Raw genomic sequence first — 15,298 nt, forward strand, 5'->3', positions numbered from 1 at the left:
AAGGAAAAAGTATTGGTTCAATCCCTAAAAAGCAGAGCAAGAAAATCACTAACACATATGAGACCTCTAGAAGCCATATGGGTGATGCTCCCAAAGGAATCTGTAGCTAGACCTCTCAGTTTGTGGACAATGTGAGAGAAAAAAAAATTCTCTCCAGACAGCAGGCACACTAAAAAGCTCTCTTGGAGAAAAATACATGAAACTACAGCCTGCTATGCACTTACTCCACTCTGCACCCTTACAAGTATAGAGAACACAGAGGCAAACATATAGGTTCAGTTTGTGTGAATACAAATGACCTACTTTTTTCTCTCAGCTAGTCTATTTATCCTGGGTCTAAGTTCTGGGCAAGCGGCTCCACCATAAAAAGAGAGGCAAGCTGTTGTTTGTGGGTTTCCCCCTCAGGGCTCTGTTTCAACTGTCCTTCAAGCCCATATGAATCTAACACAGCAAAATATTTTTAAGAATATATGCCACAAATCTCCCAAAAAATATGAAAGATCTGTTTGCAAAAGCTGAAATTTTAAACAGAAATTTACAGTACCAGTCACAGTCTGTATTCTTACATATTTATGTCTTTTACTTTAATGTGGGATTGCTGCATACCTTCTAAACTAAAACTAGCACTTTTCATTATTCAAAGTAAGCAGTGTATTAGAACCCAAACAATTCAATACACAGTACTGACCCACCCATCCTTACCTTTTGAACATTCATTCCTGTTCCCAAATTCTTTCCCTGCTGCAGCTGGTTTCAGACCCACCAGCATCTCAGGTTTACATGAGATGCAAAGCTCATCTGTAGGACAGCAGTAACACCTTTCCAATTACAGTTTGGGGGTTTGTGGTGTTTATTGCTTTTATACTCATGTACTAGCACAGGTAAGACAGTGCAGCAAACACATAAGAGTCTTCCAAGCATTCCTCTTCAAACCATTTGAAAGACCTTCAATTTCTAGAGTAAGGTCTCTCTAGGCCTGTTCTAGCCATGTCTCCTACATAATGTAAATGAGAAAGAGTATGAGTAGCAAGACAGGTTCCTCAGTGCCTGTTCTGTGGAAAAAAAGGATAGCCAGTAATTCTGCTTCTTGAAGACATGTCTGACACACTAATTTACATAAACCTAAACATGCCAGGGCAGGGTAAAACTGCAAAATGTGGAACACTAGCAGAGTTGCGGACAACAGTTGTGTTCATAATGCTGTTTTGGACAATTTCCAAGGTTATACGGTTTTCAACTATGTCTAATTCGTGGATGGAGTGCTGTCAAGTACCCAGAGAAGCATGAAACACAACCACTGGGAAGCTTCTTTGCTTTTCCCTGCCCTGTCCCCTACTACCCTGGACTGCAAAATCAGTGCCATCACTTTCAGCTGTTACATGACAACTGTCACTCAAAGCACATCCTGTTACAAAAACTAAGATACAAGTTTCTCCTTTGGTGAATTGCATAGTGATGGTGGTGACAGCACCATTGGCTATGGTAAGTTCTGCGTGGGCTAAGCACTAGGTTTGAACTGGGCAAGGGGTTCCTGGAGTCAGGAAAAACTGAGTAACAGCTGAGAGACCTGTCAGGACTGCCAGGAAACAGCCAAGTCCCAGCAGTTTTTGCAAGCAAGGCTGCAGCGGAGAAAGGAATAACTAGGGGCAAGCAAACATGGGAGACTTAAATGGGCACAGTGAGAGACCGGGAGTGTGAGGAACAGGACATGCGGCATCAGAAGGACGTGGCAGAGGGGTCTGTGTGGCAGTTCATGAGGAACGGCACAGAGGAGGAGCCACTCCGTCCTACTGAGTGGTCAACATGCAACAACCTTTTTTTGGCAACAAAATTGGTGTCTACCCATTGCAACTGCTGGGCTGAGGATGAAACCCAGACAGAGAGGTCACCTCCTCAGGTAGATGCCTACACCCAAACAGACCTCCTGAAGTCTCAGAGAGCTATCCAAACCCTCAGCTGCAGGGAACTCCAGAATCTGGGAGCCCCACTAGAACACAAAGGTAGAGTTAAGTGCCACGGTTGCAACTGTGCCAAGACAGAGAAGCTTCATTGCATAAAGTGCTCACTAGGCAGCATACCATCTGGGAATGTAAGCAGAAGATTGATTCCAGTATTAAGCTCTCACACAGGCAGGGTGATAACCCTGCCTTAAATCCTTGGGAGATGAAAGTAAGCTAGCATCCAACCCAAGCCGGTAGGCTCAGCTAATTCACAAGGCAAGGGAGAACATGTGGGAACCCAGAGTGCAGAGAATATTTCTCTGCCTGTTTTGAGGGGTTTCACCCCCCTGAACAACACAGCTTTTGACCTCTGTCCATGGAAAAAACTGCCTACTATTAGAAAAGAACTAGAAACTAAACTAGTGTAAATTAGGTGACAGACTACTATGTAAGATTCTCACAGGTGAAATTTTAGAGGTTTCGGGTCTGTTAATGTAGTAAATAGATAAAAGCAAAAAACATCAAAATGGAGGATTGTTGTTGTTCTCCAAACCTTCTTCTTCTTCTTCTACTACTCCATATTCTGCAGTAAAAGTAGTTTGGGATGATTGGACAAAGAATTCCGCAGTTCCTGGCTGTGTTACTAAATAATTGGTAGAAAAGTAAAAATAATGTACGTTTTTAGTAACCATTGCTTGATTTACCTTTAAAAAGGCCATTTAATCTTGATAATTCGGCTTTTCTCCGGTATGCTCTGCTTTGTGCTATGTCTGGATCACACTAGTGACTCTTTTTCTCTGGTAAGACTTAACTATCTAGAAGCAGTGAAGGCTGAGAGTCCCGTTTGTCTCTGGAACTCCTAGCAAGGACTTTAAAAACTCCCATCAGGAGAGATTTGATTACAGCACGATCAGTGTCAAGAACAGACTCTTGTCTCAGCTCAGAGCAGGAGAAAAAAATGTTTCCTATGCTACCAATGCGCCCCTAAAAAATAGATATGATGTTCTGGAGCTAGAAGAAGAATCTCTGATAGGTAGTCAAGATCCAGAAAAAGAGAATTCTACTAAATTCATACAGTCATCTTCAGGGTGACCTAATTACGGCCTTCCAGGACCTGAAGGCCCATACAAGAAAGGTGGAGAGGGACTTTTTCCAAGAGCATGTAGTGTTACAGGACATGGTGGGGATGGGACTAGGTTTAGACTTGATGCTAGGAAGAAAGTCTTTACTGTGAGGGTGGTGAAATCTTGCTGCCCAGAGAAGCTGTGGAAGTGTCCTTCCCTGGAAGTACTTAAGGCTGGGTTTGGATGGGGCTCTCAGCAACCTGTTCTAGTGAAAAATGTCCCTGCTCCTGCCAAGGGAGTTGAAATTAGATGATCTTTAAAGTCCCTTCCAACACAAATCGTTCTATTCTATGATCCTATTCTTTGCTGTCTTTACATGTAAATCCACATCTACAAACCCCATAATTACTTTTACAATACCTTTTCTGCATTACAAAAATTTCTTTTGAGTCCAGGAAGACATTTTTAATAAACTTATTTCAAAATTTCAGATATATATACCCAAATTTCACATTCAAAACCTATCTGCATTGAAATTTCATTCCATTCGCATCCTCTCATACACACAGATTATTTTATTGTGAACAGACAGATTCTTTTCAGTACCTTCAATAAGACAATGTATTTAAGAAAAAGTACAACTAACACTTGAAAAAAAACTTTAAATAGAAGGGCTGCCTACATTTAGGGTACATTTATAACCTCTATACAGGGATACGTTATCACAGAGCTACAGACTCAGAACTCTGCAGAAAATCAATTATCCTTCATTTCACTATCATGGATGATTTAAAAACCCTGCTCCTGTCTGCCCCTCTGTTAGTATAAATAGAGAAATAGCAAATTTACAGCAAGCTATTTTGTATTCAGGATCTTCCTCTCTTACTTCTTCCTGCAGAAAATAAAACTTGGATCTGTCTCCCTCTATCAACTAGAAACAATTCTCAATTCCTTGGAAAAGCCATATTCCTAAATGTACCAGATGGGCAACAGAAGACTGGATAGTTTCTTGAATTCTCATTCTCCAACTCCCCAACTTCTGGCACACAGCATATTAAAGATAGTTTGCCAAATCAACAGATTATTTTAGAACACTGAAGAAAACATATTTGATTTCAATTTGTATCTGTTAACAAAATTCTTTAAAATTGCTGGAATAACTTTATAGGCAGATATGCCTGGAAGGCAGGGGGGTGAGGGGAGGGGAATTTTCTTAGGTTTGGTTTGTCTATTTTTCATGAAGATCCTTTGCCATACAGAATAACAAACTGACATGAGTAAATTTGCTGTACCATCACTGTGAAAGAAAACGCACCTAAATATCTAAGAGACTATGAAGGTACTGTTATTTCCAAAGCCCCAGGTTACTTTTGGTCTTGGTAGTTATTTTCTCATCTTGCTGTTTAATGCTCTAAAGGCCTGAATAATATGGAACTTAAAAATTCAATCATTTTCTTTCACTACCTGCATGGAGGGAAAAGTAGATAATCTCACTGCTTCCCACTAGAGTAACTCCACAGACACAAGCAATTTCAAGTGCATTTCCCAGGCTTCCAGAAAAGCCTGATTTTCCTGGCAGTCAGCTCATCCTACGTCTCAGCCTTTCAAGCCACTTGATTCTAGTAACCTGTAAAGCTAACTCTTCTGTACATTTATATATGCCATCGGACACTGTACATAAATACTTTCCTCTTCTTCGAACAAGAGGCAAAAATATTTCCTTGACATTCTTCCACATTGCCCTACATGCACGTTAAGGCTGGCATTCCAGAACCACAAGGAAATTATTGTTCCCTAAAGTTTAACCCTGAAAGACACTGATTTAGGGGTGAAAAGTGGTGTTGCGGGGTTTTTTGGTGGGTGGGGTTTTTTTCCCCCTGTAGAGCTGTCAATACATAAAAAAATTAGCCATACAGGATTAAAAATGTTTTAATTTCCTTTAGCCTCATAAGTAAAACATTAATTAAAATTAATTTTTCTATACTGGCCTCACATTCTATATGCTGCATCTTCTCTAAGATGTAACCCATGAGGTTACAGGGCTGGGAGAAAAGGCATCTCTCAATGCTTTGTATAGTGCAGGATGTAATTTCCGGTAGGTAATGCAGGAATGCAGTTTATTTATTGAACCATTTGTTCAAGTGTCATTTCATCTTTGTGACTAGGATAGCATTAGACTTCAGCTAAAAATTTCAGAATTGAAGTGTATCTGGAAAGAAGCAATGGAATACCTCTGATATTAAGGGTTCACAGTAGCCTTGGGAATCAGGTTAAAATGCCAGAAAAGGACAGTGGATGTCCTCACTACCAAAAAGCTACAGAATTTATTGATTACTACCAATAATAAAAACAGAGTTAAGACTAACTCTAGCCTATGCTTGCTGCACATATAGCAGCAACTTGGTATTTTTAGGCTATACTTGCGCCACAACTGCTTCAGCAGCCATGGATACATTCCAGACCATGCTCTTATACAAAGACTTCTGTATACCCCACAACCACAACCATTAAGGGCTGGTACTCTAACTCAGCACATGTCTCAAAACATACATCACTTTAAACAGTAGAGAAACTGACAGGGAAGTAGTCAAATGAAGATTTGTAAATAAAAAAGCCACCCTGTCTGGCTCAAGGAGTCCCAATAAGAGAAGGTGCTGGACTGAGAGCATACAGGGAAACATGCATGTCTCCTGGCTTCCAGTATCTCGCTAAATTTTCCCTAGGCTTCTACTTTTGGTCACTGTTGGAGACAGGCCACTAGATTAGATGAATTCTTGTTCTGATAAAATGTTATTAAATATTCTTAAGTATCAGCATTTGCACATCTGTTGTGTCTCTGTTAGAGAGTTTTATATATCATGTGTATGAATCTAAAAACATTTAAGTCAGAAATTAAAAGCGCAAGATTTTTCACATGCTATTAAAGCACCATAAAGATTGCTTTCTTGGATTAACACTTTTCATGCAATGAATCTGCTACCTTGAAAAATTCCTGCGATTTTGATCTTTCATCTAAATATCAAATATTAAGCATACACATATATATATGCAGGCAATTCAACTTGGAGAACTGGATGCTCTCCCATGCAACAGCTCTCACTCCGTGAGCCAGATTGCAATTCATTAGTAATTTCAAAACATTTTAAATCTGAAACTTAGTTTTTCATTTTCTCATCAACTCTTTAGAAAATTACATACTTTGGTCAATACATTTGATTACATCTATACCAGAAACAGCTCAAATATTTTACGTGAAAGTCCTATCATATTTCATGTATACTGGTATTTGATAACTGAAGCCTAACCAAATACAACCTTTGTATGTAAAAATACAACCTTTAAAAATAAATGCATATTTGTTCTCAAGGCATCTGCACTGCATGATTTAGCCCAACCCATCTCAGAAAGAAACACTTAATGGTATATCAATACTTCAAGAAGAATAGAGGAACTATCACCACTCACTTGCCACAACCACAGGAATCTGAGAAACACACAATTATTTTAGAATTCAGCATCTGTCATCATTCTCCACTTCTGGGGACTAATACTTATATTTTTTTTAAAAACTAAAGGAAAGCAATTCTTTCCACTGAAGTCCACTGCTTCTACATTCTATTCTTTTGATACATAACAGAAAAAGGAAGAATTGGAGATTTTTATACATTTTGCTACTCTTAGAAAACTAGTAAAATACCTCCTATTTACAGACACCCATCAGAACAATGAGGAAGTGAGCAGTAAATTCTTACAAAGAGTAAAACAGACACAAGGGACGAGAGTATGCTTGCAGTTGTCAAGAGAAAAATTTTCCATGGTTGCAACAGCAGAGAGGAAAAGAGAAAGAGAAAGGCACTTATGCCAACAAACTAAGGTCTCAAATAATACCAAGTATATTACAGAAAAAACAGCACTATTTCTTACTTCACCCAGCAGGAACAAACAGGAATTCTAATTTGTTTCTTTTAATTTTGCAGAGGTTTTAGAACTACTGGAAGATAGTATGGCCCCAGTAAACAAGCTTGTAACCTCAGAACTATTTTTTACGTTCAACACTAGTCAGAGAAGCTATCCAAATGGAGAGAAGCCTGAGAACAGGCACATGATAATAGTTTAAATAAGCTCGTACCTCCTGCCATTTCTCTGAAGGGTGTTAAAAAAACCCCCAAGCTCTAGAAACAGAGTCATCGTTTACTGGGATAGCATATCATATGCCTCAGAGGAACAAGTGCTCTTTCAGCAGCTCTCTGTAGGCTTAGCTCAGGGCCATGCCACTTTAGACAGACAAGTAGCTCCCTGGCTTCAGCCGCCTATTTACGTACATGAGCTATGGAATTTCCCAACAGCAACACTCAGATCCCCTTTTGCTGCTTTTAAGTCCTCTGCACTGAGAACTCACGTTGCAAACAGTTAATACGTTCAACAGTTCAGTCCAGGACAAAAAGATGGTTCTTTCTCTGTTGTGTGTTACTGTGACAGTAGTTTGAAGGCCAGTGTTTTTTAAGAAAGACTATCAATCCACTTGTACCAGGAACAGATCCATGACAACGAGGCCAATTTATCACACTAAACACTGTGTTCATTAAGCAGAAATAACAGAATACCTATTTAAGTACAGATTGGGCTACAACAACCAACCAAGGAAATACCAACACCTCAACAACTGGAATGCTTTCTTCGTAAAGCAAAACTTACTTCTCTTTGTGGGGTCCTAATTAGCTAGCAGCCCAAATAAAACAATAAACTGAAGGACAAAATCTTTGGAATATTTTTGTAATTCTTATTTTCAAGTGTTATTTCAATGAGGTGTTCTCTTACTTAACTCCGAATTAGTAAGACAAAACTACTATATTCTCCTCAATTAGCATGATTTCTTCTCTCTCAAATAAGTCACACAACTAAGTTCAATGACAGTGTTATTTCAATTTCCTCACAGTTGCACATATCTGCCAGCTTGCCAAAGCAGCACCATGTATAAAACAAAAACCCCATGTATAGAACACCTGGCTGACAACATTTCCTAACTTATAAAAGTCTGACTTACACAGAATGATAGATTTTTAACAAATCGGACAAGTGAACCAAGTCATGTCTATGGACACATAAATACATCTCGCCATGCAACAGAGGTTACCCTCCCCAGAGCAGGACAGAAAAGCTAAGTCCTACTATACTACAATTTTCCAACAGCTTATTAAAATAAACCAAAACCAATTTTCATATGAAACAAATTATAACAATAAAATCCAGCAAAACTTACAAAGTTCTTGTGAAAACTCTCTTCAGTATAGTGACAGATGACAGAAGTTATTAAAAGTAACTAATCTTATGTATTTTGAGACAATATAAAGTGCCAGACAGCATTGTCTACAAACCAATCAATGTGAGAGATACAAGTAAATATCACAACCAGATCATAAAAGATCATCTTTCAGTGTAAGCAGGGATTTAGAGTAGTAACTTAAAAACTACTAGCTGTATAGCTTATAGAAATTACAGTTTCACTAGTGTCTTTGTACAGTCAATGGTGATTCACCTTTTAGTTACCTCAATACAATAAGCAAAATGACTTACCATTCTTGCTGACATCCAGTTCCCTGAGATTAATGAGATTTGCAATGGATGCTGGCAATGTGGTTAGATCGTTGTCTGGCAAACTCAGCTTGTGTAGAGACTGACAGTTAAAAAGTTGCTATTGAAACAAAGAAAAAAGTGAATGTGATTTTCTCTCAGTTTCCTCTATATAGCTTTTGTTTTTAATCCATTTAAACTTCTGACCTCATGGCCTGAACACCAGGTTATTTACAGTTTTCGATACAAAAAAATTTTAACCAGTTTCATTGAAAATTGACTCATATTACAATGCTTAAGAAAGCAAAAAACTGCAAATGGTCACAAGGCAGCAGCTATGCTTAATACTTCCTACAAATTCCTTCCAGTATCTCGGAAATTGTGACCTGTAGTTACACACTGACCTACAAACATTGCAAAATATTTTCTGTCATAGACATGCAATGTGACACCCCAGAGGTAAGTAGAGTTTATTCAAGAAAGAAAAGAAAAAATTGATAGACACTTTTTTTAAAGTCAAATAGTTCTGGACCACAGGATTTCAGTACATATTCATCTCCTCTAAAAGTGTCAATTTCGTGTTATGTCTTCCAATGTTTTTTCCCTTTCATGCTTCCTACCTTAAGTACATAAAAATCAAAAAAAGTTGAAAAAAAATTGAAAACTGGTGAAAAAAATTGAACTAGTGAAAAAACTGAAACTAGTCTGAGTTAGGAGTATAGAAAAGTGTTTAAACGCTTCTTTCTACATGCACTACCATCTTTATCAAATACTAGCTCAGAGCCAGATCTCTTCCTAAATGCCTAGGGTACCTAGATATTCTTCCTCAAAAGGTTTACAAATTGACAAAGTAAGGCAAATAATCTTAACGTAATGGAAGAATAATCCTCAAATAATATGTAGGAAAGTTACACATAATACAAAACAAGTATCTCTAAGAAAGCAGTTGAAAAGATTCATCTGAACAATTTATGATGAATATTCCTTTCATGACCATTTTTGAAAAGATCATTCATAAATACCTTGACTTAGTGATCATCTCTTTTGGAATTCTGAGAAAAGATCTTAAAAAACCAGGAAGTGTTCACTGACTAAAAAAAAAATTTATCCCAATCACTATCATTAGCAATGGGCTCAGTTTGACCAAAATTTTTTGTGTCTCTCTCAATTACAAGGCCATTATTTGAACCAGAGACAACAAGCCCCATTCCTGTAAAATTTGCATATTACCACCCCAGAACAAAAGCAGACATAAATTAGCAAGATGGACAGTTAAAGGAATGAGCTTTAACTTGTCTACTGCTGTTTTCAAATCTTCAGAAACGCGTCTGTTAGAACTCATTTATCATTAAGGCTTTTAAGAGTTACTAGTCACTTAGGATACTTTGATGAGCTCAGGCATATTGGAGCCATTCCCTTACTTCAAGAATATATACTTCAAACTCTTTCCCTAGAAAGCAATAATCTAGACTCTTGGAATCATTAGAAATTTCTCTGATAACTCAGGTCAAAGCACATGTAGCACAAGGAATTGCAAGATCCCTAAAGGAAACTGTAGGGGGAAGGGAGTTTTAGATCATATTGACTATGCAGTTGTTCATTTGTTGTTCTTTTTTAGTGTTGACATATTCATAATTACTAGTAGTAAGTGCAGGAAGTCACATAATTAAAGACTATTTTACTGCAGAATCTGATCTCTTCCAAATATCAGAGTGAGAGAGAAAGTAAAACTGTTATAGTTTGAGCTTTTCAGCTCAAATGCACAGTGCGGCACCTGGAGTAAACAGGGTACTTTCTCAGATGTGATTTAGCATATAAGATGGAGGAGGATGAAAGCATTTCAAATGCCCAGTCAGTTTTGAAGCTGAAACTACACACCAACATTTCATGTAAAGTCAATTCCTTCTCTACCACAACCTTCCCTCCCCCCAGTTTGCTCATGCTCTGCCCTTGACCAGTCAGCTAAATTAAGGAGCTATACTGTAAGAACTGAGTGTTGAAATAAGCTGGAATTCTGAAAAGATTCAGGGCAATTTAAAAAAACCAAGAGCCACACACACTGATGGGTCATTTCAGTGATCAGGTTGACAAGCAGCCCCAAACCAGTTTTGCTGTGGCATACAAAGGCCAGATCACAAAACACTACTGGGGCAAAGAGGAAAGGTGAGAGTGGGAATGTGTTAACAAGGTTTCAGAAAACTAGACAGGGCCTGGTAAGTACCACAGCCTTTATATTTGAAATGGCTTAATTAAAAGTCTTTTCCAGAGTTGGAAGACTAAGTAAAAGGGAAAAGGAATACACAGCTTGAAACTCTGGCTCCATATTGGCCAGGATCATTTCAAATATTACAGGCCTTCCCCTACAGTTCTTCTCTGAAAGTTTAATTGCCAAAATTTTGGTCAAATGAATAAAAATCACTTTGACGATATCTTCACTACCCCTAATCGCCCTGCTCGTGTTCTTTACTGTATTTGAATTTATATGTGGGGCGTTTTCTTTTGAAAATTGAAAGGGTAGCAAAATATAATGACCAAAATTACTTAAAAGCTGGAAAAAATCTTTAGCTTCTCAGAAATATGCCTTTAAGTATGACTTATTCTAATACAGAAACACATTAACTTGAAGCAAGTGTAGGCTATTACATGCCCCTGCAGTTAAGAAAAAAACCCCAAAACCTAAAAAAGAACAAAACATAAATGTTCAAGCAATCTTTCTAATCATGCGGATAATTAAACCTTAGACTAGACCAAGGCAAGTGGTAGCCTGCCCACTTCTCAGTGCACAGAAATAGATTTATTAGTCAGTCTTTTCTGCTTTGTAACTCTCTTGGGCCAGATCTGTTGCTTGAGCAGTTTCATTCCAATCCATGCAACAAAATAGTCATGCTGGAATGCATAAACTTCCAGTCTACCAAGGCTGCTTCAAGGCAAACTATGGCGCAAAAGCTGAAGCTAGACACTAACAGTTTCTACAGAGCTGGTGAAGTAAAGACGTAATAAGTTTATCTAAAAGGAAAACCATCCAACATACCTTTGGAAGCTCTTCAATCTGATTAGCATCTAAATACAGTTCTTCCAAGGTCTTTTCAAAAGTAAAAATCTCCTTAGGCACCTGTTCCAGGCTGCAGTGAGAATAATCGAGTGAAGTCACAGTTTCCTCCTCTCCACGCAGACAGCGGCATGGCACCAGCCGCAAAAACAAATTCCGCTTTGTTGTCATTTTCAGGCACTGTGAAATGGAAATCAGTCAATTTAAAAACCAAAACCTCAGAAATATGTGTGCAGTTTCTCAAACTTACACCAGCTGCTAAATACTGAAAAGAAGTAGCATATATATGTACTTGCACATATATTTGTACACACATGAGACACTGTGAGGAGCATGTACTTACTTTCTTTTAAATACAACAGAGCTCTGATGACATTAAATGGGGTTAACATACCTACAGATACCAGAAGACAAAGCCAAAGTTTAGCATATGACTTGTCACCAGCTAACACACCCCTACACTGCAGAGAATCAGAGAACTTTGAAACAGCACTGAACTGTCAGTTGTGTCTTTACAACATAGCTTATCCCACGTTTACAAAGGTTAATGGGATATTTTTGTTTAGCACAATAAAATCCACCCTCTACAGAGAATTAAAATGTAGCTATACAGAATCTTATCAGGTATTTTTTTGTACATGTAAATTCACATATCCTAACTCCAAATCCCTCATTTAATGTCAGAATACAACAAAGAAAAAACAACTGTTCTATCTGCAGTTTAAAAGGAAAGGTTTCCAAGAGTAGAGATAACAAAGTGACCTCTTTTGCAACTTCATTCCCTTTTGAAAACTTCAACACATCTTGCTGTGCACACTGGAACAAGGAAACCTCACCTTGCTATGGGAATGTATCTTTCTTCCTTTAAACTCATTGTTACAATAGGTCCTTCTATTCTCTATGACTTTACAATATTCCTATTCAGCCTGAGAAGACAAACCTAAAAGGTGCTGACTAGCTAATTACTGACAGCATACACTAGCCATGTTCTTGCCTCTTTTCTCCTCAGCAACAAGTTTAGGTCTCCTTCTCTAATTAGCAATGGATTTTCACAAAATCTTCAGAATTCCACCTCAGGTTTCAAGTTTGTCTGAAATTAGATGACAGACTCAATTTTTCAAGAAGGACCAACATATGTAGACCAACAACACGATCATGTCAGCTCCATTTCCTCAGGAAATTGGCCTAAAAATACATACTTCTCCAAAGCAGCACTGAGTGTTTATTTTCTCAATCAAACTGCCAACACTCCAAATGAAAATATGCCTTTTTTACCTCCTTTTTTTTTAACTGCTGAAATTATATTTCAACTTCTGGACTGGTGACAGGAAACTTTCTCCTCCAAGTGCCAAAAAAATCTTTCAGACACATTTAGCAGACTGCACTTCAACTTTCAGACAGTATGTTAATAATACAGGGAGAACATAAAATACCATGCCCATGGCACTAAAGTCACAAGCTGCAAGACCCCTTTTCTCACTAAGACACAAAAACAAGTAATGTGCTTGGATTTTCCTCTATGTGCAGCTTAGCTTGCCAAATACTTCACAGTATGTATAATTCATGTGGCAACAGATCAAGGGACTGCTATACTTTAGTGTTTTCATTAACCAGAAGTAGAGTTTATCACTCAGACCGTGAACAGTCAGAGTCTACATCCATCCAATAAAAAAATGGAAGATAACTCTTCATTAGAATAGTGGCAAGTCAAAACCTCATTTTTAAACAATGCTTCCACGTTGCTAGAATTTGATTACAATGTTGATTATCAAAACACAGTATTTCCCATAAAACTCCAGCCATATTATTTAAATAAAAAGTGATCCAAAAATTAGAAAAACATTTAACTGTATTGCAATGCAAAGAGTTTGGAGACTGCAAATTTCACACTGGGGATGTCCAGAAAATGGGTAAGTCAGCAAAACAGATAGCACAACCTCCTGCTGCCTCTTCCACAGGAACAGGCTCAAGAATGACATACTCCAGCCACCCACAGACAGATGCCAAAGATGCTATGGAAGCTGAAGTGCTCACTGGGTCCAAGTTACCCACGCCTTCTCCAAGCTGCTGATACTGCATGTGAAAACACAAGTTGAATTCCCTGGCCAACATCTAAAACCAAAAAGCCTTTGACAAAAAAGAAATTTTGTCTCTTTTCACTAGCAGTTCAGGGAATGGCAAAGCTGTGGAAAAACATGACACTTTTGAAAGAAGTGTCAACAGCAGTCTCTTTAAACAGGAGTATCAACAGAAGAACATGTGTCATGGAAACAAGCACTGGAAGCAGAGATTGTACATGTGAATTGATTACCAGAAGTCTGGCAGCGAAAGGCATGCCCATTTCCCACCAGCTGCAGCCGTCAATAAGTCCACTCTGTCCAATCATTTCAACTTCTGAGAATTATATTTTGAAAGCAGAATATTAAAAAGCTTACTACAGCTTCATATAAAGAACAAAAAAAGATACTACTTGTCATTCAAATCACCCAAAAAGCACATTCGTTACGTTGTTCACCCCCTCTTCTTCAGCAGCTGTTCTCTTCACATGGGTCCTACTTGTCCATGTCTCTACAGTTTCTGAAGCAACAAAACTTACAAGGCCTAACAAAGCAAAACCCACATATACCTAGTTTACCTAGCTTATTCCTTTATTTTGTAAGAGAGACCTTGAGCTTTTAGAAGGTGCGGGGGAAGAAGGATCTGGTAAAAGATCACATGCATCAACAGCACTGTAAACGGATTAGTAAACAAATGCCTGTACAGTATCACAGTGCTGGGTCATATCTCCTTCAGTTACCATGCCCCTTGAAGTACCTGAACTCACAGCTCCCATTTTAAGCCAAAGTAGTCAAGACTTAGATTTAAGTATCAAATAAACAACCATCCCTCCAAAGCACTGGTTTGACCAACCTGGGTATATACCTAATTGTAACTCTTCAAAACCCAGAATGAACCTAAAAACCTGCATTTAAGTGAAGGCAGGAAACTGCAATGTGATTTAATTCAAAATTGTTTTATGTTTGTTCAAATTCTACTTCTACGCATACAGGAAGAACTGTTTAACGCTCATGTTCTACTACAGAGATGGCTGCCAATACTAGGAAATGGGTGCGTCAGGATAGTGGCAGGAAATATTCCCCACCACCACTCCCCTTACAATATACATTTTATAAACCAACAGTCAGACGTACACACCACTTCTTATCTCTGTCTACCCATCTTGTGGTCAGTTGCCCAAGCAGAAAAATTGTAATGGATGAATCAGGAATCAGAGAATCCACTGTTAGAACAATCTGAGACAGGAAAACATGATTTCACATACAACATGTGCTTTTCTTATATTGCTCCAAATAGGACATGTTTAGTTTGAGTAAATACACAGAATGTAGAAAGGAACACAAAGGATAACAATTTTTTCCTGCCCATAGAACAGGCAAGTCTAGCAGGCAGAAAAATCTTCATTTCCTAATATGCCACAACATCAGACCACCTGAAGTACCAAATCCAACAACATAAAATTGCTTTGCAGACCTACAACGTTGTGATGGCTTATTTTTCTCCACCACTTAACAACTCCAATTCTTTATGGGGCAGATATAATAAAGAACTCAAAGGAAAAAAAAGAAAAAACCTGAAACACAAATAAAACTCTTGTTCCCTAAACCATTAGAGCC

At 38.2% G+C, this 15,298-nt stretch overlaps 1 protein-coding gene across 8 annotated transcripts in view; it reads right to left on the bottom strand.

Annotated features, from left to right (window-relative positions):
- The window catches only part of ERBIN (erbb2 interacting protein), a 119,370-nt gene that overhangs the window by 52,385 nt on the left and 51,687 nt on the right, over window positions 1-15,298 (bottom strand). For all 8 annotated transcript variants that reach the window (XM_048290873.1, XM_048290870.1, XM_048290871.1 and 5 more), the window contains 2 exons: window positions 11,607-11,804; window positions 8,579-8,696 (listed from right to left, as the gene is read on the bottom strand). In XM_048290873.1, the coding sequence (XP_048146830.1) occupies window positions 8,579-8,696; window positions 11,607-11,795 (307 nt within the window). In that variant the 5' untranslated portion in view covers window positions 11,796-11,804. The remainder of the gene's footprint in view (window positions 1-8,578; window positions 8,697-11,606; window positions 11,805-15,298) is intronic.

This window comes from Corvus hawaiiensis, chromosome Z (assembly GCF_020740725.1).
Source record: "Corvus hawaiiensis isolate bCorHaw1 chromosome Z, bCorHaw1.pri.cur, whole genome shotgun sequence".
Lineage (NCBI taxonomy): Eukaryota > Metazoa > Chordata > Aves > Passeriformes > Corvidae > Corvus > Corvus hawaiiensis.